Raw genomic sequence first — 25,166 nt, 5'->3', positions numbered from 1 at the left:
GTTATGCAGACTTCAAAAAGGCTGAAGTAGCATCAGAAAGGGCTTATAGAGCCATATGAAGTTAATTAAGGCCGAAACGGCAGTTGAATTAGAGCTGGATCAGGCTTCAGAGAGGCTGCTAAAGCCATTTGCGGAACAAGTAAAGCCCAAAGAATCTGAGCTCTATTACTACAGAGTCACGACTAAATGAATTGGGCTGCAGTTCCACTACCTCTCTGCTTTGGCCCAGGTTTAGATAAATATAGTCAAAAAATTAATCTCTATTAGGTATGTTATGGGTTTGTGCTTAAATATCAAACACAACCAAAAGTTGACAAATGAACTGTTTATTTTTATCATTTTGAGACATAATTTATTTCACATTAACAATATATTTAAAAAAAAAAAGACATTCCCAAACTCCTGGACAAATGAAGACAAGATCCTTGAAACTGCATTATGACGTTCATTTCATCTTGTAGTCTTCTGGCCTGTGAACACACAATAGACAGAAAAGTCAACTTAATATTCATTATTATACTATGAAGATTGAGAGATATTAAAGACTACACTAAGAGCAGTAACAAATGGTTGCTAATGGCAAAACAGGAAATGAAACCTTCCAGACTGATTTTAACAAATACATGATCGCAGTTAACTCAGTGTAGGTTTGTAGTCTTTTAATTGCATGGGTCGCTTCTCTGACTTTTCAAACTGGAAGTAAAAGGAATTAATTACTGAATATAGCAATTTGTTTCCTCCAGTATTAGATTTTAATTAAAAAGTTTCCCCATTTAGATAACTATACCCTTATTTCATGCATAAATAAATAAATAAAATGTGCTCACTTGACAGAGCAATTTAAGAATGCTGGGAGAGAGACCATGTATAACTTGACATAACATCCTATAGTGCTTCCTCTCAACTGATTACAACTTCAGTCTTATTGTTAGAAACTGTATTTTTAAATTGACTGTCAAAGGTTTTTTAAATGGTTTTCTGTCTTTAATAATAATAAAAAAAAAAAAATCATGATTTTTAATTTGTTTTTTTAAATATATATTTATTTAACTGTACACTACCATTTAAAAGTATGGGGTCAATAAGAATTTCAGATAAATTAATGGTGCAATATGTAAGATTTCTGTCCGCTAGAGGTCGTTAGAGGCCTATTAAAAAAAAAAGGCGTAGCTTGATGGCAAGTTTGAGTGCAGAATCTTGGGACATGGCCTTCACCTCACAGCTGGTGGAAAAAAAAAAAAAAAAATCGGGAAGAAATCATGTTCATAGATGCGATTAATAACGTTACTGTAGTATGAAGCAGAGCAGGGCCGGGTGTTGTGGGAGCTGAAAGAGGCCGCTGGTGCGATAGCGCAACACGCGTCTCATGAGCAGCTGAACTTTTATTATGCCACAGTCGCCGGCGCCGCTTCCACTTTTCTGGTCATGAGTATGAGGTAACGCAGCTCTGTTTATCATATTAGATACATTTGAGTGTGTTGAAAATGTTACTCTGTGCGTTCACTCGGCGGCTGCTGTGAGACACTTGTTTGAGATACTGAAGTAAGCTAGATTGATTTTAAAATATCATATTAAATACTGGATGGCTTGTGTTGATAAATGCCATGGAATTAATTTTAAAACATATTGTATGATGGAGAAAATGCTGTATTCATGTTACTAAAAATAAAGCTGCATCTGATTATGCTATGTTAGCTACTTCACAAAATAGTGTTTTTCTCTGAGGCATGATACTCAAAAAAAAAAGAAAAAAAAGAAAAACAAAATTAGATTTAAACAATAAAACTAAACGTGTTGAGCTATATAACAACAATTAGTTGTCTGTCTATAAATATATCAAAACAGTTGTTCCCTTGTCTATTAAAACAAAGCGTCTTTCGTGTTTCCATGGTTTCTACAAAATAAAAACAGATGATAACGTGGGTATGACGCAATTGACAGGCGACTCCTCACACCTCCCAGAGCCTTGGTTAAAGTTGCAATTTTCCCTCACGATTTACAAATAGTTGCAAACATTTGGGATATTGCAAGTACTCAAGTAAACAAAATATTCAACTCTGGCCTAGTGGTTTTTGGATATTTTACTGCAAAAAATCTTACATATTGCACCTTTACTGTCACTTTTGCAAAAAATAATGTGTCCTTGCTGTATAAAAGTATTAAAGACATTTATAATGTTACAAAAGATTTCTATTTCAAATAAATGCTGATGTTTTAAACATTTTATTCTTTAAAGAATCCTGAATTAAAAAAAGAAAAGAAAAAAAAAAAAAAGGAAAATTATTTTAAATTGTAATAATATTTCACAATATTACCGTTTCATATTTTTGGTGAGCAGAAGAGACTTCTTTCAAAAACATAAAAAAAAAAAAAAAATCTCTTACAGATTCCAAACTTTAGAATGGTATTGTATTCATGATGTCACACATAAGTATGCCATCTGGTACTGAGGAAAATTCATCTGAAGGTTGAAAATTCACCACCCTGTCGTTGCCAAGTCAGAGACAGTCCCAAACAGAGACAGAGGGGTCAGGGGCCCGGGGGCCTGCAGAGTAATGACACTGACCCACATTAAGGGTCTCACTCAGAGAAACATCCATCACCATGACAACAGTGTCACCTTGTCATCATCCTAACCACTGCCTCAGGATGGCATCTGATCACTGCTGATGTTACCATTTCCAACACTGAAGGGCATTTTGCAGTTTGAATCATAATGGAGAGAGAAAAAAAAAAGGCATATGTCTGTGAATTTAGGCTATATATAACTTCAGATATTTTATAAATAGGTAATCTGGTACAATCAGACTATATCCAATAGCCTGCCAGCCATCAGTTTTAACAATATGTTTAAAAGTACTAACCATTTTTAGGTCCTTACATCCACTTACACAAGTGATTAAAAGAAAGTTTACTGAGAATTGCATTTAAAAATGAATTAAAATTAAAAATGTTAAATAATGAATGAAAAATGGGGGAAATTACAGGGAAATATCCTGTTTTTTTTATATTAACAATTAAAAAATGAAAGAAATGAAGGTGAATGAAATCATCTTTTTATGACGCTGTCAGTTCAGAGCTACATGAAGTATGAACTGCAACCTACAAGAATAAGACAACATTCATCTGATGTATGAGATGTTTTAAACATTTCCAATTTTAGAGAGAGACCTGAGAGGATTGCTCTTCTAGGTACTAGAAGATAATACATAGCAAACATTGTCTGAGGAACATAAAGATCTGGATGATATCAGACTCGCGTTTGTGCCGTCTGTCGAGGCACCAGCACACATACAAAACAGCATATTTGTGCTGTACTGTGGTAAAACAACAGGAACTTCAGAAAATCTGGATATTGTGATTCAAACAAAGATCCGATCCAGTCGATAAATAAATTGTAAATGTCAACTATTGGTATTTCATATGACTGCATGAATTCTGTGTCTGAGAATGTGTTGTATTTTTTAGTCAAGATACTAAGAATCAGGTTTTTCTTGAGTCACATATTTGACCGCTCCAGTAAAGGGCTTGCTGCACACATACATACGAATGCAAGACACTGACCTTGAACGGGACAGCTGAGATCAATAATCAATTAGAAACTCAATTTCATGCTGAACTTATAGTAATGTTTTGATTGAAAGTCCTTGTAATTAATGTAAACTAGCCATTACCATGCCACCTGCTAATTCAGAAGTTAAATCATTTCCGAGAGTACAACAATAATGGAAGCTTTCATTATTTTCAGACGACATCTCACTGTTGACTGAACTCTAAACCAATTGCGTGCTGGGAGCCAAATTTCCCATTAGAGCAGCTCTATTACAAGAGAATGAAAACAAGTGGATTTACATTTTCTGAAGGAAATACTGGTACTTAAAAGGCAGCAAAAGAATTGTGTGAAAGTTTTAGTTAATCTCAAGTTTAGACTTTAGTTCTGCGTAAATGAAGAGCCACTGTTGCAAACAGTAATTAACACAAAGGCAAGTTCACACAGAACACTTTTTTTTTTTTGCATTTCGCATCGCTGCTTTTAAATTGTATTTCTATCGCACTTCTCGATTTTAAAACGCATTGTTGAGTTAATGAAGTTCAACTTTTATAAACGCATCTCAAGATGCTGGCTTCTTTTTCCATCAAGCCCAAAGCCGAACGCATAGCCTTTCAAAGTATATTGTGCGCAAAAACAGGCCCTCAACACATGCGACTAAAAAGTTTAGCTTTTATCCAGTTTCCAAATAATAGAGTAGTGGGTATCGCTTAACCACTTCATACAAACACTCATCAATGCTTTGCTTGATGTCATATTACAACCATTGCAGTGTCTGTAGAAATTTTGCAGGCTTAAGTCTAGTGTGACTGCGGTTTTACTCAGCACTGCATCTAGTTAGGCAGCTAGACCAATAAATAAATATATGCAAAGACGGAATGACCAATCACAATCCAGGATACAAATAGTTACAAGAATTAGACCAATTGGAATTCAGATGTTGTCACTGACAGTTAAATTCTGAATGCTGAACATTCTATATAATTAAAAGGGTTATTTAAATGAGCAATATCACACTTGTAGCCGTGCGATATGGCAGTATATCAGCACGCTGTGATTCGTCCGTATTCCAGGCTGAGTGCCGTAGGTAATCACAGCGTGCTGATATACAGCCATATCGCACGGCTACGAGTGTGATATTGCGTTTATACAACAGTTCGACGGCACGAGTGTGTAAATAAATAAGAACAACAACGGAGTGTTTTTAAAACCCTCTTTCGTGCAGCACTACTTCCTTCCGCCACGTATTCAAATCTCAATTTGACAGTTGAACCAAGCCTCCGTTACTAACTCTAAAACGTCACTTTAGAACTAGTAACGACGGAACGTTGAGTCGCTTCATTGAAACACATAGAATTTTCTACAGTATTAGAGAGAGAGAGAGAGTAGGCTATTACCTGTGTCTGGTATATTGCATTACATTCATTCTTCAAGTCGATGTCCATAATATTACATCCTTTATACAAGTCCGTTTGAATGTCCGCTGAGGTAAGCGATCTTTGTATTTGTTCTTTTTTTTATCCTTGGGAATTTTCCATCCATAACACCACAGCACTAAAACAACTTCCTTTTGCAAAAGTTCCTTTCAATTTAAAAGTCTCTTGTGACTCACTGACTAATTCTCCTGTATAGTGTTGCCGCCATCTAATGGCGTATTAATGTAATGTTCACTCAATCCATATTACTTAATGGACATATTTATATAAAATAATATTTATTAAACAACAAATAAGCACAATTGTACAGTTCAGTCAAACATAAAGCACTAGTTCTAAAAAAAAAATAGGTCACCATTTACGCTGGTATGTGGGTTTTACAAATATTTAACGAATGAAAAGGATTTTAAAGAGCTTGTGACAAAACCTACTAACTCCATTGGATCCTCAAACTGTCAATCAAGCCTCATTAATCCGCCTCACCTCGTGAATGAAGTGCGAACGCAGTTTGGACATCTCTGTGCAATGCAAAGGTAAATAAAGATCTGATGTTTGAAAAAAAAAAAAAAACTGTAAAGTGTTTTCTTTACTCAAAAAAACATATGTTTATAAAGTTTAATGTTTTACATATTTGAAGCGGAGAAGAGTCTGATATGTCCCGTCTAGTTGTGCTATATAAGGATGTAACGTAACGTTTATTTTTATCAAATTTAATATAGTACAATTCGACTTGCTCTAATAGATATAAAATAATAGATTAATAAGACCAAAGATTGCCCGTTCTATGTACTCAAATTGAATTATGTCCCATGTTTAACCACTATAAGAGCCAGCGGCAAATCCCCGAGGCACTGGCCGAGATGAAGCTGTTCTCGGCGGTTACAGAAGCACTGAATGGCCGCTGACGCACTCGAGCTCGCATCTCCGAAAACGTCAAAACAAATTGTAAAATGGGCTCCGTTATTAAATATGAGTCACATATTTCAGGTCTAAACAACTACATTCTCGCCTAAAAAACTATTAAAACTACAGTTCGTGGTACAAGAAGTAGTTTTGTAACAATTACGGTTGATTTGATCGGCCGCCATGACTGTCACTTCAAGCGGAGTGATACAAACGGTGAAAAGGCAGTAGGAGTGCTGTTATCACTGAGAAAAAAAAAGAAAAAAAAAAAATCGCATGGCTATCAGCCAATCAGATTCGAGAACCAGACAGAACTGTTGTATAAAATATAATACATAGTTAATAACAATATAATAAAATATAATAACACTTAAAGGGATAGTTCTGTCATCATTTACTCAACCTCCAGTTGTTCCAAACCTGTATAAATTTCTTTGTTCTGCTGAACACAAAAATATTTTGAAGAATGTCAGTAACCAAACAGTTGATGGGCCCCATTGATTTTTTTTATTCCATACAATGGAAGTCAACGGGGCCATGGGCCTGATTGGTGACCGACATTCTTCAAATATCTTCTTTTGTGTTCAGCAGAAGACAGAAATTCAAACAGGTTTGGAACAACTTGAGGGTGAGTAAATGATGACAGAATTTTAATTATTGGCTGAACTATCCCTTTAAATAAAATGATTGAGACGTGGTCAGCAGTTTGGGAACTGTGCATTTATCCCGACATATGTAAATGACACGATTTAAGGTTTTTATATTTATCTACAATCATAAAGGAACAGTGTACACAGAAAGAGAGAGAGAGAGAGAGAGATGCATGAAAGGTCAAGTAAGGTTAGACTCTCAGATCTCTTGGCACAGTAGGAGAGAGCTGTGGTTCGGCCACATTAAATAAAGCAATGCCTTCCAAAATATTTGAGCCTTAGGGCAAGTGTGCCGCACATGTCCTGAAATGTGAAGCCAAAACTTTTTGATCACCCCTATTGGCTGACTGCTGTTATAGGTCATAAGCCCCGCCTTCTCCATGTAAAATAATCAAATTAGATATCAAATCATTGTTTTCAGAAGATGGTTTCTGTCATTTTAGAGAGTTCTTATCACATTGATATATATTCAAGTTTTCTTTTTTCCAGTAGTTATTGATGCTACTGTATAAAAACGGGCTGTAACGCCATGATTGACAGTTGTGCTTACGATTGAGACTCGGGCTCCGAATGACTGTTATTTTGGCTTCAGTTTTCTACAATGGAAGTAAGTGGAGACATGTCATCCTTTTTTTTTTTTTTTTTTTTAAATAGTCTATGGCCTAGGGACACATTAAACTTCCGCCCAGTTAATGCCCTATAAATGCTGAATTAAGTTTTAATGTCATATTTCTATCATCTGTGGTCAAACTTAAGCCAATCAAACAAACTTCACCTTGCTTTACTCCAATTTAATTACAGGAGATCTGCCCGTCACATTATCACAATGTCGTCTTCTTCCCACTGATATGTTTTAATTACACGCTCCATGTGGCTCCTCAGGAGGGACCAGATTGTGTGAAATAATACAATGGAGATAAACAAAACCAGCCATATAGGCATAAAGAGACACAGCCGGTCGCCTCAGTGTTTGTTAGAGAGGGATATGAATTCTGCACACCACACAATGACCCCATGAAGAACGACCACATATACATTTGAACCAGAACCTCAAATAACAGTCATCAGGACTGAAGCAGGGTCAAAAAGAAAGCACAATCTGGGAAAGATGATATCAAAACAAAACCTCACCCTTTTTGATGGAGTCACAACTGCAAACAACTTTGTATGACACTGTATACAATTCAGGTAATATGCAAATACAACATTAGAATAGGGCATTAAAAAAAATAAATAAATAATGAACCAAATAACCATTTCATGGCTTTTGCATATGCATTCTTTCTAGTGATACATTCTGAACAGCGCAGCAAAACCACTAATGAATTTAGTGCAACACAGTAGCCACATTAGATTTTTATGAGCCAGTTCTTTTTAGTGAATCAAAAGCATACAGTGCAACCAGAGAAATCTGACTCCCGAACAACTGATTCTTATGAGCCGGTTCTATTTAATGAATCAAAAGCAAATAAAGCAATTGCAGTAGTCCGATTCCTGAACAATTGATTCTGTTGAGCTGGCTTTTTTTAGTGCATCAAAAGCAGATTAAGCACCTAATGTGGTCCGATTAATGAACAATTAATTCTAATGAACTGGGTCTTTTTAATGAATCATATGCCATACAGTACAACCAGTGTAGTCTGGTTCTTGAATAACTGATTCTCATCAGGGTCCTTGTTATTACAGTAAGTACATGTAACATAACAGTAAATTTTGCATAATTACACACACCTAAACTTAAACCAAACTCGATATAAGTAAATGTTGTTAATATTGCTCGGTACCTAAAATGTACAATTACACTGCAAAAGGTCACCTTAGTCACTCAACCACATGCAACCTTCAACTGAGATTTCTGGAAACCTGGTGTAGTTTCTTACTGGTTGGTCATATGACAACATTTTGAGTTTTGCCAGTGGTATTTTATAAAATAAAATGTGTTATAAAGTATATAAATGTATTCTACTGTATATTACTACTGTTGTGTAATATATTGAGGCAAATTGCATTATTCCACCTTTAAGTGGCTTTAAGTCTGTGTAAACAAACATATAAGAATTGTTTTAAAGGTGCCATCGAATGGAAAAATTGAATTTACCTCGGCATAGTTGAATAACAAGAGTTCAGTACATGGAAATGACATACAGTGAGTCTCAAACTCCATTGTTTCCTCCTTCTTATATAAATCTCATTTGATTAAAAGACCTCCGAAGAACAGGCGAATCTCAACATAACACCGACTGTTACGTAACAGTCGGGCTCATTAATATGTACGCCCCCAATATTTGCATATGCCAGCCCATGATTGAGGCATTACACAAGGGCAGAACGTCTGGATCTGTGCACAGCTGAATCAACAGACTAGGTAAGCAAGCAAGGAAAACAGCGAAAAATGGCAGATGGAGCGATAATAACTGACATGATCCATGACATCATGATATTTTTAGTGATATTTGTAAATTGTCTTTCTAAATGTTTCGTTAGCATGTTGCTAATATACTGTTAAATGTGGTTAAAGTTACCATCGTTTCTTACTGAGACGAGAGAGCCGTCACTATTTTCATTTTTAAACACTTGCAGTCTGTATAATTCATAAACACATCTTCATTCTTTATAAATCTCTCCAACAGTGTAGCATTAGCCGTTAGCCACAGAGCACAGCCTCAAACTCATTCAGAATCAAATGTAAACATCCAAATAAATACCATACTTATGCGATTAGACATGCTGCATGATGAACACTTTGTAAAGATCCATTTTGAGGGACTGTGTGAACTTTGTTTATGCAGTGATAGAGTCGAGAGCTTAGGAGGGGGTGGAGAGCGCGCAATTTAAAGGGGCCGCAGCATGAATCAACGCATTTCTAATTATGCCTCAAAATAGGCAGTTAAAAAAATTAAAGGTGCCCTAGAATTAAAAATTAAATTTATATTGGCATAGTTAAATAACAAGAGTTCAGTACATGGAAAACACATACAGTGAGTTTCAAACCAAGGCAAAAGAGCCGCTTTAATGTTTGGAGTAGTTAATTCATGCCAAAAACACCACTGCGCACATCAGGAAAGATCAAATAATGTGCATATAAACAGTAAGGGTATGTGTACTTGAAAATGTTATCATCGCTCATCATTTGTCAGGTGAAAATAAGTCGCTTGGAAGAGTAATAGCACTCTGCCTTTTGCCAAGCAACATACAGTATACATTCCAGTGTACATCTTTTGGCACAACAAACTGCCTTTGAAATACTGTAACACTGCTTACCTTTAAAATACAGCTTTTCCCATTTTCCATTCCCATTAACCAGACTGTGGCGGCCCGCCATGCCACAACCGCATTTAAATGCAGAGTGAATTTGCTAAAATATCCCTGATATTATATGACAGTAAAGGCTCGCATTAGGCTATATGTTCATGTAATTTATGGAGACACCCAAGCGTCTGCACAGCCTATGGTGTGATTTATGCACATTTGTTCAAAATAGCCTATATGGGCAGATTGTTCACATGATTTAGGCAAAAGTTTTGTATTGTTTATGCAACGGATGCACGTTCTCATCTTTTCTTCTGTTAAATGCATCAACATAGAATGTATAACATGGTTTGATTGCTTACTTACATGAGAAAATAAATAATTTTGTTTGACATAGTAGATTAAATGTAGGCGCACAGGAAGCTTGATGTCAGACGGCGTGTCCCGTGAGTATTAAACCAAGTTCTCTTTCATGTCTTATTGCGCTTCAACTGTGGGTGGGGCCTAAGCAATATGATGTCACATTGCTCAGAAAATGAAAATGGCTTGTTCTATGAGAGTGTTGAAGATTTATGGGGCTTAAAAAAAAGGAGTGTGTGGATGTTTATCATTATAGGGTGGTTGTGTACACACACTGCTGAAACACATTTGTGTTTAAACACCATGTAAAAATGATTTTTTTCATAATGGGTCCCCTTCAAGTTCAGGTACATACAAGTCAATTCACCAACTTTTTTTTTTTTTTTCTTTGTTCAATTTTCAATTTGCACACTGGTTGGAGTTCTTAATTTTGAACTCTCAAAGTGTACCAGATTGATGAATTTAACTTTAACATATACAAAATTGTCCACTGCCCTAGACCCCCCTCCTAGAGGGACTGAGGTCCACCCCCACAGTCTCTCAAAATCCTGTGGAAAACACTGAAATCTGACAGAGGAAGAGTGTACAATCACTTGCATTTCAGCTTTCAGTGATTTAACACTAAAGTAATATCAAATCTACAGAATATCAGAGAGTGTAAAATAAGCTCAAAGTTCCTCACAGCAGCCCTGGGCCACATCACACCGTTAGCATTTGATTCTGACCGTTTTATACTTCCCACAGTGAGACTGCAGTTTTCAAATCTCAATATCATCTGCAGGAGCTATAAAACCCATTTAATTTCATACCTTGAGGTTCATCTGACCATACTTGTGTGATAACGATTATAATGAAATCATAAGTCACCTATGCTATCCACATAAAGGTTCAATAAAGGCCACAGGAAGCGCAATGCCCTTTTCAGTTACACAATATCATTTGGAAAAACACAAACCATTAAAAAGGCTGGGATGCCTAGAAAATTGTGTTCCTATGCCAAAAATTTTGTCTATCAAGAACAGAAGTAATATCCGCCAGGGGAAGATGTGCTGGATCAATGAAATACTCAGGATGAGAAACTTTACAGTCTATAGTTGGGAGACAATCTGAACAGATGTAAAGAGTTTATGAGGTGTTTAACAGCAGTACAGCAGTGGTGACAATCTAAAGTGATATAAAACGTCTTTGAGGATCTCATGTGTGCTGCCAAACAAGGCAGAAAAAAAGTATCTCAGGTGGCATGTATGTTAAACAAAGCACTTGACCTCTAAAACAAGTTTGTTTTTTCTTCATGTGTATATGTAAACCAGGGGGTACTTGATCTTGATATTTGAAAAATATTTTTGCTTAGTTAAACAAAAAAAATGAATAAATGATACTCTAGCAGTCAATAATTTGGAATAAATAAGATTTTTTCATGTTTTTCATGTCTCTTATGCTCGCCAAGGCTGCATTTATTTGATCAAAAATACAGTAAAAATGATTATATTGTGAATATTATTACAATTTAAATTTGAATACATTTTACAATGTAATTTATTGCTGTGATGGCTGAACTGAATTTTCAGCATCATTACTTCAGTTATCAGTGTCACATGATCCTTCAGAAATTCAGATTTGCTGCTCAAGAAACATTTATTATTATTATCAATTCTTTGAAATAGAAATCTTTTAAATCATTATAAATATGTTTATTGTTACTTCTGATTAATTTAATGCATCCTTAATAATGAATAAGCGTATTCATTTCTTTAACAAATATATAATACTGACCCCAAACTTTTGAACAGCATGTATAATTACATTTTAATAATATTGAATTATAATAGATAATGATATCCAGAATAATACTTGTGTCAATAAAGAGGTACTTTAAAGGGATAGTTCACCAAAAAATGAAAATTCTGTCATTTATTACTCACCCTCATGCCGTTCCACACCCGTAAGACTTTTATTGATCTTCAGAACACAAATTAAGATATTTTAGTTGAAATCCAACGGCTCCATGAGGCCTCCATAGGGAGCAATGACATTTCCTCTCTCAAAATCCATAAAGGTACTAAAAACATATTTAAATCAGTTCATGTGAGTACAGTGGTTCAATATTAATATTATAAATTGACGAGAATATTTTTAGTGCGCCAAAAAAACAAAATAACGACTTATATAGTGATGGCCAATTTCAAAACACTGCTTCATGAAGCTTCAGAGCATAATCAGTGTGTCGAATCATGATTCAGATCGAGTGTCAAACTGCCAAACGTCTGAAATCACATGACTCCGATCAGCATATTCGATACACTGATTAATTTATTATCCGATGCTTCCTGAAGCAGTGTTTTGAAATCGGCCATCACTAAATAAGTCGTTATTTTGGTTTTTTGGCGCACCAAAAATATTCTCTCGCTTTATAATATTAATATTGAACCACTGTTCTCACATGAACCGATTTAAATATGTTTTTAGTACCTTTATGGATCTTGAGAGAGGAAATGTCATTGCTCCCTATGGAGGCCTCACGGAGCCATCGGATTTAAACTAAAATATCTTAATTTGTGTTCTGAAGATCAACGAATTTTCATTTTTGGGTGAACTAACCCTTTAATCTTGTTGATTGGGGGTACAAACTAAAAAAGGTTGGAAAACAATATTCTTCTTAAAAAAAAAACTGCCAGTCTACTATATTATAAGACAAGTAGTTAAACAATTGTAAAAAATTTGTGTGCAAAAGAAGGTTTCCCACTGTGACCTCAGAGGTGTTATATGATTGGCTGGCCTGTGCCTCAACTCATAAATCTGATTGGATGTCTGCAGTGTGGGGACCGGCAGAGCAGCCATCCAGAAAAGTGCAGCTTCACAAATGGATTATTAAACATCCATTCTTTACGACCTCACTGCCAGCCACCCTCATTTTCCCCTCAGGAGTCCATCTGCACAGGACGACACCTCGGCTATGCTCTAAACCTAACCCAACTTTGATTCATGCTCTTCAGAAGCACCAAGGAAATATGGTAGAGCAGAAACAAAGGGGCTAAGAAAAACTAAAAACAAACTCACGGGGTCCAAAGCATGGGGAAAGTGTCCCGTTCCTCCTGCGTGTACTCGCTGAGCTTGCGAGGAATCTCTCTGGGTTGAGGAAGTTCCTCTGTCAGGTTCTTCAGAATATCCTCAGGAAGGACCTAACATGAGACACACAGTGAAGATACTTTTATTATTGCACACACACTGCTGTAATGAAAGATGACTGCAGAACTACAAATCAGAGACAGGACTGGATCCTATCTAACCTCCACTATAGGGTTCTAAAAATCAATTACAGAAACAATCTTGCCGATTAACGAAGACTCGCACGTGACTTTAGGAATTTACTACTTTCTGTAATTTAACCAAACCTTAGGAGGCTTTTTAACAGATTTCTAATATATATATTATATATATATATATATATATATATATATATATATATATATATATATATATATATATATATATATATCCAGAAGTTACATATCTATATCTATATCTATATCTATATATATCTATATCTATATATATCTATCTATATCTATATATCTATATATCTATATATCTATCTAATATATATATATATATATATTTTATATATAGATATAGATATGTAACTTCTGGATTAATATGGATTAATGATGATGTAATTGTTGCATTATGTAGCATCTTAATCGGGTACATTGCATCCTTCACTGAAACATTCATCAAACCTGCTGAAATGTTTCTCCTTCCCAAACATGTCAAGCTTTGGACAGTGCATCAATGAACATAAATCAGAGCATCAACTGAGAGCTTACATCATCTGGAAAGAGGTGAAGCCGTTGCATCATGGTCCTTCTGGTGAGGTTTTTGGGAAGCATCCCGTAAACAGCAAGTTTAATGATCTGTGGAACAAAAAAGGCAGGCCAGAGATTTGGCCACGACTTTAGTCAATTTCTCTCTAAAGAATACATGTGGAGATTTCTGCCTTTTCATTCTCAAAACAAAATAAATAATTAAATAAAATCATTATACACATAAAATCTGTATTTAATCTGTGAGGTTTTTTTTTTTTTTTTTATTAAAGAAAATGATTTATATACACACAATACACACACAAAATGGCAAAGCAAAAAACTGATTGGTAACAATTTATTTTATTATTCCACTCTGGAAGTCTATGGCAGCCCATAGAACTGCTTGCGGGAAAGTTATTAAATTTAACACAAAGAAAGAGGACAGTCTGAACTTTCACAATAGCAAATTTGGAGTCTCTAACTCAAACCCTCTAGCGCCAAATTTGCCCTCATGTTTATGAAGTAACTTTTGAACCACAGGGGCTAGAAACAAAAGTATTTTTCCTCTGATTCCTTGGCTCAAGACGATTCAATTGCATTTTCCATCATAAAAAAAAAAAATGAATTCCACCATTTTGAATTTTCTGAAAAAAAAAAAGAAAAAAAAAGAAGAAAATTCATTAGGAGTTGTATGCTCTCCAATCGCTCTTGCTGTACTTTGATGTCATTCACCCATCGGTCTGCGCAGTGCTGATGCATGTCGAACAAGCCTAATGACATCAAAATTTGTATGCCATTGTCTGCTCACACCATGAATTTGGTAACAGCGCCACCTATTGGTCAAGAGTGATAAGCAATTTAATCATAATTGCATTTGTGAATTTAGCCATTTTTGCTAAAATAATCTAAAAATGTCTTTAATAACTCATTGTTGAAGTTGCTCTGAAGCTCCCAGCCATGCTTGCATAACTCACTGTGTTTTTTTGTGTTTGGCCCCGATAATTGTTGCTCACAGCTATATTTACTAAATTTGCTAAGTTATCACAAATCTATTTTTTCCCCCTCTTTTTTTGCTTTGTCATTATGGTGTACAGAGTGTAAAAAAAGTAATTTAAACCAGGTTAGCATAAGGCTGCAGCATAACAAAATGTGAAAAATTAAGGGGTATAAATACATGATGTGTTTGTGAGGTGTTATTTTTACACAACTAAGAAGTAAAAATATTCTAAGCAAATGCAGCCACTCCCCTGGTTAAAATATATAGATCAGTCCCTTCGCCACCACACCAAATGAATACACAAGCGAGTGGCCATTTTTAACACGTCATCCAACCATCCACAATACACCAACCCAAGCCCATCATTCTTTCATTAAGATATTAATCAAGGATTTTTTTTTGCTCTCTTCTGAATGGTAGATGTTTGATGGATGAAAGCTGTCTGAGGGAGTAATCGCTCTTCACAACTCCGTCACCTTCCTCTGATCATTATCCACAATTATCCCTGATACATTCCCCCCTTGACTGGAATAACTCAGCCCAAGTCAAGCATTCATCTTGTTAATGACAGAGAATGAGCAGAGCGCTGGAGAGCATGGAGGGCGGCAGCAGGCTGAATTTGAGTTTGCCTTTTCTGGGCCACAGCACAGCACCTACACACGACTACACTTCTTCAGGTGCGTTATCAGTTGCGGCCCACAGAAGAAAACCCACTCAGGGTCAGCAGCTTGCGTGCCTGGACTATGGATGGGCTCCTACTGTCTGTCACTGTGGAAAGTTACGGTCAAGGTTACTTTAAATAGGTGAACGACAGCAGAGAAAGATGGGATATGCACTCTGCATCTCCCTAAAGTTGAAAAAAAAAAAAAAAAAAAAAATGTAAGAAATGTACTGGCAACTGTACAAGTGACTATTTAATTTTACCTAACATTATATTATTTGTCCATCATATTAAAGAGATTTTGAAGGATATTGCTTTACTTATGCTCTTTTTGAGTGTCTTTATGCTCTTGAGTGTCTATATACGTTTAAGAGGTTGTGTTGATTGCAATATTGAGGTGTTCAGTTTTATTTCGACTTTAGAAAATAAACATGTGATTGTTCTCTGTACAAATCAACTGTTTCTTGTTTTTAATTGGCATGTCTCTCTTAGGTGTTGTAGACAAGTGCACCTTTGAGCCTACATCCAGTATGAATAAAATACTTTTCCCTGCTACAGTGGTGAAAAATACTTTTAATATTAAAGCTGCAAACAGCGATGAAAGGGCCCTTGCACCCGGGCTCACCGCCACCCGTTGGCCTTAGGAAAACAGTGAACAGTGGGCGACATGCATGTAACCGTGTGTTCCCACCGCCGGCGGCGAGAGCGTCAAAGTCATTCATTTTCAATGAGAGCCGGAGACGAGCTCCGGCGAGAGCGTCGAGGAGAGTTGAAATCTAGTCAACTTTATGGTAATGAGCTATGATGCGGTTTGGCGGCAACCAATCAGAATGTAGAGGTCCTCGCTTGAGAGGATTCCAATTGGTTGCCACAACTTGTCATTTACTGTGACCCTCCCGCCAGCGGCGGTTTGAACGAACGGTACAGCGTTGTTGTCAGGGCGGCCAAGGCGAATGTTGACGCTCTCGCTGGCGGCGGTGTGAACGCACGGTAAGCGAGTAAATACAGGAGAAATATGGCAAAGTCATGTAGATGTGCCACACTTCCTGCTGCCAACAGGTGGCGCTTTGACTAACTGAATATTGCCATGTAGATGTCTCCAGGCCAAGACTATTATCAAACCTGAAGTTTGGAGCAGATCGGACATTGTATGCCAGAGTTACAACAACTTTCTGTTTCATGGCGAAACATCGAATTTTGCCAGGCCGCCACGGACATGCCCTTCAGCGAAAAGCGCAATTTAAAGTCTCAAAGGCCTTTAGATTAGACTGACCAAATATGATGTTTATCTGATAAAATCTCTGGGAGGAGTTTGTTAAAGTAAAACGACTGGAAATGGCAAAAACTGCACAAATTTTGCAGAGAAAATTCTAAATATTTCACTTCCTGTTGCGTTTTCAGACTTTGCACCCAGGGATTTTTTTGTAGACACTGGGCTGTTAAGGCAGGAACACATCAAGCCGATGCCGACGAACAAGTGGCGAAGAAAGCAAACTGCGAGGTTGGCTCACGTCGGCAGCGTCTGTGTCCAAAGTTGCCCTGACACACCAAACCGACGCTAGACGCCCGACGGCCAAGTAGCACATCAGTTCTGCGACTGTGTGAGATGAAATGCCTTTCCGAACCAGCAGGTGGCAATCAGCCAATCAGAATGATCAGATGGCCTGACGGACCGACGAGCTCCGCCGGCGATTCAACATTTCGAATCGGCCGAAAAAAAAGGCATCGAGGACCAACGTCAGCCAACGGTGCGGAACACACTGAGAAAACTTAGTTGGCCGACGAACAAAAACTGCCTGACGGCTGACAGTTGGCTTGGTGTGTTCTGGGCTTTAGAGGGGTCTACCAAATTTCATACCTGTATGTGAGACGTAGCGTGTTTTTATCACCTGCATGTGTCCGAAAAAATGTGCGATAACCACTATGCCACATCTCTTGAAATATCATCATAAAAAAAAAAAAAAAAAATGCTAGTAAATTTTACAATTACAAAGAAATGACAAGTAACATCTAAATAAACAATACATTTTGTAGTAGTAGGACTGAAATAGTATTTTCTTGTAAAGCATAATGAAATAATACTTGTTATATTTATAACTTGAGATTTTACAGTATACAGAGCACTTCGGCTTCATCGAGTGCCAACCTCATTCAACACAAGAATATAACAAGAAGACTTAAAGCTGCCCGAGATTTGTTATTCTCCAAAAACACAAGGGTGTGAATCACAGCGCAGGTTGAGAGAGAGGGTGTTTTTTCAATCCATGCGTGTCAGTGGCAGGTGACACTTGTAGAGGTGTATATTAGAAGCAGACAGGCCAGGAAAGACTGCTGTTTTAATAATGTAGAGGTGTTTGAGTCTTGAAAGAGCACATTAAAATCTCTCTGACTTTGAGAGAGAAAACCATTTCTTAGTTGGGTGAAGGAAAGACTGGGAAAATAGTAGGAGAGATAAGCACTGAAAGAATGATGGAGAACTGAGCAATATGGGGTTTGTGCTGCATTTATTATTCAAATGTGTGTCATGCTGATTGTGAGAGAATATTTTGCTCTGCAACTGCCACTATCTGAAATTATTAAAAGAAACATTTGGGCATAATTTACATAAATTAATAAATGAAGTCGATTTTCACCTCCCTCCAAGGTGCAAGCAATTTGAATCAAATTATGAACATGTTTGTACCATTGGCAGGTTTGTGAGTGACATGGGGATGCGGTTATTGGAGAAATAACTGCGAAACTGAATTTGTCACAGAGAAACGTCCGGTTCAAAAGCCACATTTAGAGAAGAATACTCACAGCTGTTGGGTCTTTTTTGTGCATTTGGGCTGCGGTGAGCTGTTTAAATGATCCAGGGTAACTGTGGGATGAAAGCAGATCTTTAGTTTTACAAATCAGACCTGTAAGTCACAGTTTAAACATTTTGGAAAGCAGCATATTGTTTCTATTACATGCACCATGCATACAGTAAATCATGTGGTTCCGATCTCAAATTTCCTTTTCTTTTTTCTCTTTGTCAGCACAAAGAAAAAACAGCCGAGAGCAGGGCATAAATGAAAGATTATAAAAAAAAAGCATATGAGAGAGAGGGCTATGTTTACCCAGTGTGAGACGAATACACTTTCTGTTCCCATTTATTTCCAGAGAAGGCGATTTGTCTGGTGTTCATGACCACCACATGATCTCCAATATCACCTGGGAACAAGACATATGTATGTGATAAATCTGCACATTCAGCTTGAACTCTTGATATTAGCCCCTGCTGAGGAAAGTGGAATTTAATGGTGTCAAAAGTACTGGTTCTTTGCTACTAAGTAAATACAAATAATATATACTATAATTATTATTTTTCCAACAACAAAATTGACAAAAATTAAACAAGATAACATGGTCAAAAAGTAAAAAAAAATGGGCAAGCATAAAGATTTGAGCAAGTTTGACAAGGGCCAAATAGTGATGGCTAGATGACTGGGTCAGAGTATTTCCAAAACTGCAGCTCTTGTGGTGTGTTCCCGGTCTGCAGTGGTCAGTATCGATCAAAAATGGTCCAAGGAAGGTACAGTGGTGAATCAGCGTCAGGGTCATGGGCGGCCAAGGCTCATTGATGCACGAAGGCTGGCCTGTGTGGTCTGATCCAACAGACGAGCTCCTGTAACTCAGATTGCTTAAGAAGTTAATGCTGGTTCTGATAGAAAGGTGTGAATCACAGTTTGTTGTGTATGGAGCTGCATAGCTGCAGACCAGTCAGGGTGCCCATGCTGACCCCTGTCCACCGTCGAGAGAACCAACAGTGGGCATACAAGCATCAGAACTGGACCACAGAGCAATGGAAGAAGGTGGCCTGGTCTGATGAATCATGTTTTCTTTTACATCACATGGATGGCCGGGTGCGTGTGCGTCGCTTACCTGGGGAACACATGGCACCAGGATGCACTATGGGAAGAAGGCAAGCCGGCGGAGGCAGTGTGATGCTTTGGGCAATGTTCTGCTGGGAAACCTTGGGTCCTGCCATCCATGTGGATGTTACTTTGACATGTACCGCCTAGCTAAGCATTGTTGCAGACCATGTACACTCTTTCATAGTGGCTGTGCTTTCTTTCAGCAGGATAATGTGCCCTGCCACAAAGCAAAAATGGTTCAGGAATGGTTTGAGGAGCACAACAACTAGTTTAAGGTGTTGACTTGGCCTCCAAATTCCCCAGATCTCAATCCAATCGATCATCTGTGGGATTTGCTGAACAAACAAGTCCAATCCATGGAGGCCCCACCTCTCAACTTACAGGACTTAAAGGATCTGCTGGTAACATCTTTGTGCCAGATACCACAGCACACCTTCAGGGCTCTATTGGAGTTCATGCCTCGACGGGTCAGGGCTGTTTTTGCAGCAAAAGGGGGACCAACACAATATTAGGAAGGTGGTCATAATGTTATGCCTGATCGGTATATATATATTGCATTGTTTTTGTAAATTTTGTCAACCGGCCACTTCATTGAGTACACACATTCAACATTTTGTTAACACAAATATCTTATCAGCCAATCATATGGCAGCAACTCAATGCATTTAGGCAGGTAGACATGGTCAAGATGATCTGCTGAAGTTCAAACTGAGCCTCAGAATGGGAAAGAAAGGTGATTTAAGTGACTTTTTGAATGTGGCTTGTTTGTTGGTCCCAGACAGGCTGGTCAGAGTATTTCAGAAACTGTTGATCTGCTGGGATTTTCACAAACAAACAAACATCTCTAAAGTTTTCAAAGAAACCCTAGAGCAAAAATACCTTGTTGATGCTAGAGGATAGAGGAGAATGACTAGACTGGTTTGAGCTGATAGAACAGTATCCGTCACTCAAATAACTACTTGTTACAAATGAGGTCTGCAGAAGAGCAACTCTGAATGCACAACACGTCAAACTTTGAAGCAGATGGGCTACAGCAGCAGAAGACCACACTGGTGCCACTGCTGTCAGCTAAGAACATGAAACTGAGCCTACATTTCACACGGGCTCACCAAAATAGGACGATGGAAGATTAGAAAAACATTGCTTGGTCTGATGAGCCTCAATTTCTACTGCAACATTCAGATGGTAGTTTCAGAATTTGGCATAAACAACATGAAAGCATGGATCCATCCTGCCTTGTTTCAATGGTTCAGGCTGGTGGTGGTGTTGTAATGGTGTAATGGGTATTTTCTTGGCACACATTGAGCCTCTTAGTACCAACTGAGCACCGTTTAAACACCACAGCCGACCTGAGTACTGTTTCTGACCATGTCCATCCTTTTACGACCACAGTGTACCATCTTCTGATGGCTACTTCCAGCAGGATAATGTGCCCTGTCACACAGCTCAAATCATCTCAAACTGGTTTCTTGAAAATGATAATTAGTACTATTCTCAAATAACCTCCACAGTCACCAGATCTCAATCCAATAGAGCACCTTTGGGATGTGAGGGACCAAGAGATTTGCATCATGGATGTGCAGTGGAAAAATCTGCAGCAACTTGCTGAATCTATGCCACAAAGTATTAAGGCAGTTCTAAAAGCAAATAGCAGTCCTCACATACTGGTTTTTGTCTAACATTGAATATTGTAGCATTTTTGTATCATGACATTCATAGTGGAATTAATACCCAATAATTTATTTGGAATGATTGGGTCCTTGAGCCAAGACCTAAAATCTCCCATCCAATTGCAGCAACCTTATAGGACATCTCTTAATGTGAACATCCCTGTTGTTGAAATGAGCTAAAAACATGAATCCAATGTAACACTGAATTGTTATTTAACATGTGCACAGGTAACTGAGCAACCGAAAGCATTTCTGGACAAAAATATAAAAATAATAAAAGCTATTCCTTTAAACCAGGTAAATGAAAACCCTCCTCCGGCTTGGCTGCCTGGCAGAATATCTGCACAGCCTGGAATTTTCATCTCTTGGCCTGTTATGCTCATTCATCTATCAGAGAGTGAGAGTTTCATTAAAAACTCCCAGCATGTCTCAGGAAGGAAGCACCATCAGCAGGGTCGGAGGAGGGTGTTCTCGCCTGCGAGTGAGCTGCAGGCACATACAACGTGCAGCTCCAGACTAATGTATCAATTCCAGAGCCTGTCGGGTTCAGAAGTCATGACACCTTACATCTCTCTGGAATTAGCTGCCACACTAGCAGCTTTTCACATTTAGAAGGGAAGAACTGTAATTCCTGTCAGGAATTTATGAGAATAAATCCTGATCACAGCCGTCAGCTTCGGAGTATAATTTTGCAGCATGTTTACTCTACTTTACATTCTGATTAAAGATTCAGCCTTTCATGGTAGATCTAATATGTTGTATAACTTATAATGATCATCATAGTTAGTCTGTGCCTGTTAAGACAAAAATTATTTCCTAACATAAAATATCCCATTTAGACTATACAGAAAGAGCACAGCTTAAACAAACATATGAAGATATGATGTTAACTAAAATAAAGATAGAGAGATAGGTAAATATACACTAGACTCCAGTGTTATTACAGTTAACTAAAAATATGACCTTAAATGAAATAAAAGTACTAAAATAACTAAAACTGGAATAAAAAAAAAAAAATAATAAAAACTACATAGACATATTTGAATACAAAAAATGACTAGAGCTTTAACTAAAATTATAATGGAAATACAAAGTTAACTAATTCTAAATAAAATAAGTATATTAGTTTCTCACTGCATGTTTTGGTTGCACAGACTGCTACTATTTTAAACCGTGATCGTTTACTTCCATCTTGTGGCCATTGGGCTACTACACATTCTACACAGATATCAATGAATCAGCACTGCCATGTTCTACCTGAGGTGGGAAGTAAAGAGAGAGACCTTAATTTGTTTTAGTAATCACATTTACTCACTCAGCGGATGGTAAATGGGTTTATGTTTCCCTTGAAGCCGCACTGAGCACATAGAGGCAATCTTTCCTGGAGGCTGCATCCTAGCGTCTATTAGGAACCAGGATCTTGCAAAGGTCGCCCATTGCTTATGGGAAAAAGAGAAAAAAAATAGTTCGTAATAGCTAATAATAATAATAGTTCAAAGGAAATAAGATCATGCTATTAATCCGTACGACATCTATTGTCCGTGGATGTCTATATTTTACATCTACATTTTATGCAGAATGACAGACTTGGGTAAAGTTGGTTTTATATTCACACATTCGGACTTCTGATAAATTCAGACTTTCCAATAAATGTGCAATGAATTAATGTTTGCGAATTTTAAGCAGCGGCATGACATTGACAACCAACGATTGTCAACTTACAAAATTTTTCACAGTCGATCAAAATAGGCAAGTATTGTTTTAAAGGCATATTTACTTGTGAATGTCCACTGAATGTCCAATGTAGTGTGATTAACAAGGCTATTGAATACGGATGTCCGAATGTGCGAATATAAAACCAACTTTACCCAAGTTAATGACAGGTCAGTTAGTCAAGTCAATAATAAGTCAGAATAAGTCTCCTTAACCTGTTAACTGATCCATTATAGCACATTTATCACACTAATCTACCTTCACTAATTTCCAAAAACAAATATTTGTTATTCTATCCAAATAAATCCATGCACACAGGTGCAGACATTATACAGTTGTGGCCAGAATTATTAGCCCCCTTCATAAATATGATCAAAGATGACTCTAAAAATAAATATGCATTGTTTATCCTTTTGATCTTTAATTCATAAAATTAGCAAAAATCTAACCTTTCATTGAAGGAAAAGAATTGAAAGTGGGAGAAAAATAAATGTTTTTCTCCAAAACATGTTACCCACAATTATTAGCACCCCTAGAATTTTTTATGAGTAAAATATCTCAGAAGTATATTCCCATTCATATTCCCATTCATCATTTTTTTTTAGCTCACCGGGGTGATCATGAACATGAAATTGTCCAGCCATGACTTCCTGTTCCACAGGAGTATAAACATGAGGAAACACAAAGACCAAATTCCCTTAATCATTGATCACAATGAGTAAAACCAAAGAATATATTTCTGATGTGCAGCAAAAGATTGTTGGGCTTCACAAAATAGAAAGTGGCTGTAAGAAAATAGCTGAAGCATTGAAAATCCCCATTTCCACTATCAGGGCAATAATTAAGAAGTTCCAATTAACTAACGAAGTTACAAATCTGCCTTGAAGAGGACGTGTGTCTAAATCATCCTAATGCGCAGTGAGGAGGAATGTTTAAGTGGCCAAAGACTCTCCAAGGATCACAGCTGGAAAACTGCAGAGATTAGTTGAGTCTTGAATCTCAGAAAGCCTAAAAAAAATTATCAAAAGCACCTACATCCCCATAAGTTGTTCGGGAGGGTTTCAAGAAAAATCCTCTGCTCTCATCCAGAAACAATCTCCAGCATATTCAGTTGTCAGACAAGACTGGAACTTCAAACAGGACCGGCTTCTATGGTCAGATGAAACTAAAACAAGAGCTTCTTGGCAGCAAACCCACCAGATGGTTTTGGTGCACACATGGATAAAAAGTACCCCATGCCCACGGTTAAATATATTGCTGGATCTTTAATGTTGTGGGCCTATTTTTCTGCTGGAGGTCCTGGACATCTTCAGATATATCGTATCATGGATTCTATCATATACCAACAGATAAAAAATCAAAACCTGACCGCTTCTGCTAGAAATCTTATAATGGGCTATGGTTGGATCATCCGTCGGGACAATGATCCAAAACAAACATCAAAACCAGCACAAAAATGTGTCACTGAGCACAAAATGAAGCTTCTGCCATGGCCATCTCAGTCCCCTGACCTGAACCCCAAAAGAAAATGAGTGGAGTGAACTGAACAGAAGAAGCACCAACATGGAGCTGGAATCTGAAGGATCTGGAGAGATTCTGTTTGAAGGAATGATCTCTGATCTCTTGTCAGGTGTTCTCCAAACTCATCAGGCGTCATAGAAGAAGACTCAGAGCTGTTCTCTTGGCAAAAGGAGGTTGCAGAAAGTATTGAATAAAAGGGTGCTAATAATTGTAGGCAACGTGTTTTGGAGAAAAACATTTATTTCATAATGTTATGTATTCAATGAAAGGTTAGATTTTTGCTAATTTTATAAATTAAAGATCAAAAGGATAAACAATGAAGATTCATTTTAGAGTCATCTTTGATCATATTTATGAAGGGGGCTAATAATTCTGGCCACAACTGTACATTATGCACACATCTCAATTCTTTGACCATAAGCTTGCTAGCGCATAAGCTCAATGGAAAGATCACGCTTTCTATTCAAGAAGCATTTAGGCATCGGCTGACAGCGTAGTATCTTTATAAAAGACAGCGACAAGTATGACAGAAAGCAATAACACCTTACCTGGGCTGATCTTGAAAAACTAGACATTTTAAATAAGCATTTGACCTCAATGTGGCTGTAATGGTACAGCAGCAATTTACGTCCCCCCCCAACAAGGCGGTAAAATATGTCGTTCCTTTTTTCTGTAGCCTTACATTTACGCTCTCAGATAAAGTATTATATTTTGCTTGAGTAACTTAAATAACGATAAATATATAATTAACGTT

At 37.3% G+C, this 25,166-nt stretch overlaps 1 protein-coding gene across 1 annotated transcript; it reads right to left on the bottom strand.

Annotated features, from left to right (window-relative positions):
- Nucleotides 1–318: 318 nt before the first annotated feature.
- On the bottom strand, nt 319–25,078 carry mrpl13 (mitochondrial ribosomal protein L13). The gene is made up of 7 exons (XM_067393349.1): nt 24,961–25,078; nt 22,494–22,617; nt 18,711–18,804; nt 18,409–18,469; nt 13,973–14,059; nt 13,206–13,327; nt 319–470 (listed from the first exon to the last, which is right to left on the bottom strand). The coding sequence occupies exons 1-7, from the start codon at nt 24,985–24,987 to the stop codon at nt 446–448; spliced, it is 540 nt and encodes a 179-aa protein (XP_067249450.1). The 5' UTR covers nt 24,988–25,078; the 3' UTR covers nt 319–445.
- Nucleotides 25,079–25,166: the final 88 nt, after the last annotated feature.

This window comes from Chanodichthys erythropterus, chromosome 2, assembly GCF_024489055.1.
Source record: "Chanodichthys erythropterus isolate Z2021 chromosome 2, ASM2448905v1, whole genome shotgun sequence".
Lineage (NCBI taxonomy): Eukaryota > Metazoa > Chordata > Actinopteri > Cypriniformes > Xenocyprididae > Chanodichthys > Chanodichthys erythropterus.
Note: the sequence above shows the minus strand (reverse complement) of the source record. Positions and strands in the feature narration are given on the sequence as shown.

Coding starts and splice junctions, on each gene's coding strand:
- mrpl13 (XM_067393349.1), bottom strand. CDS start 24,987: ATGTCTAGTTTTTCAAGATCAGCCCAG. Junction 18,805..22,493: donor ACCCATTTACCATCCGCTGA/GTGAGTAAATGT, acceptor TCTTGTTCCCAG/GTGATATTGGAGATCATGTG. Junction 13,328..13,972: donor TTCACCTCTTTCCAGATGAT/GTAAGCTCTCAG, acceptor GTCTCATGTTAG/GTCCTTCCTGAGGATATTCT.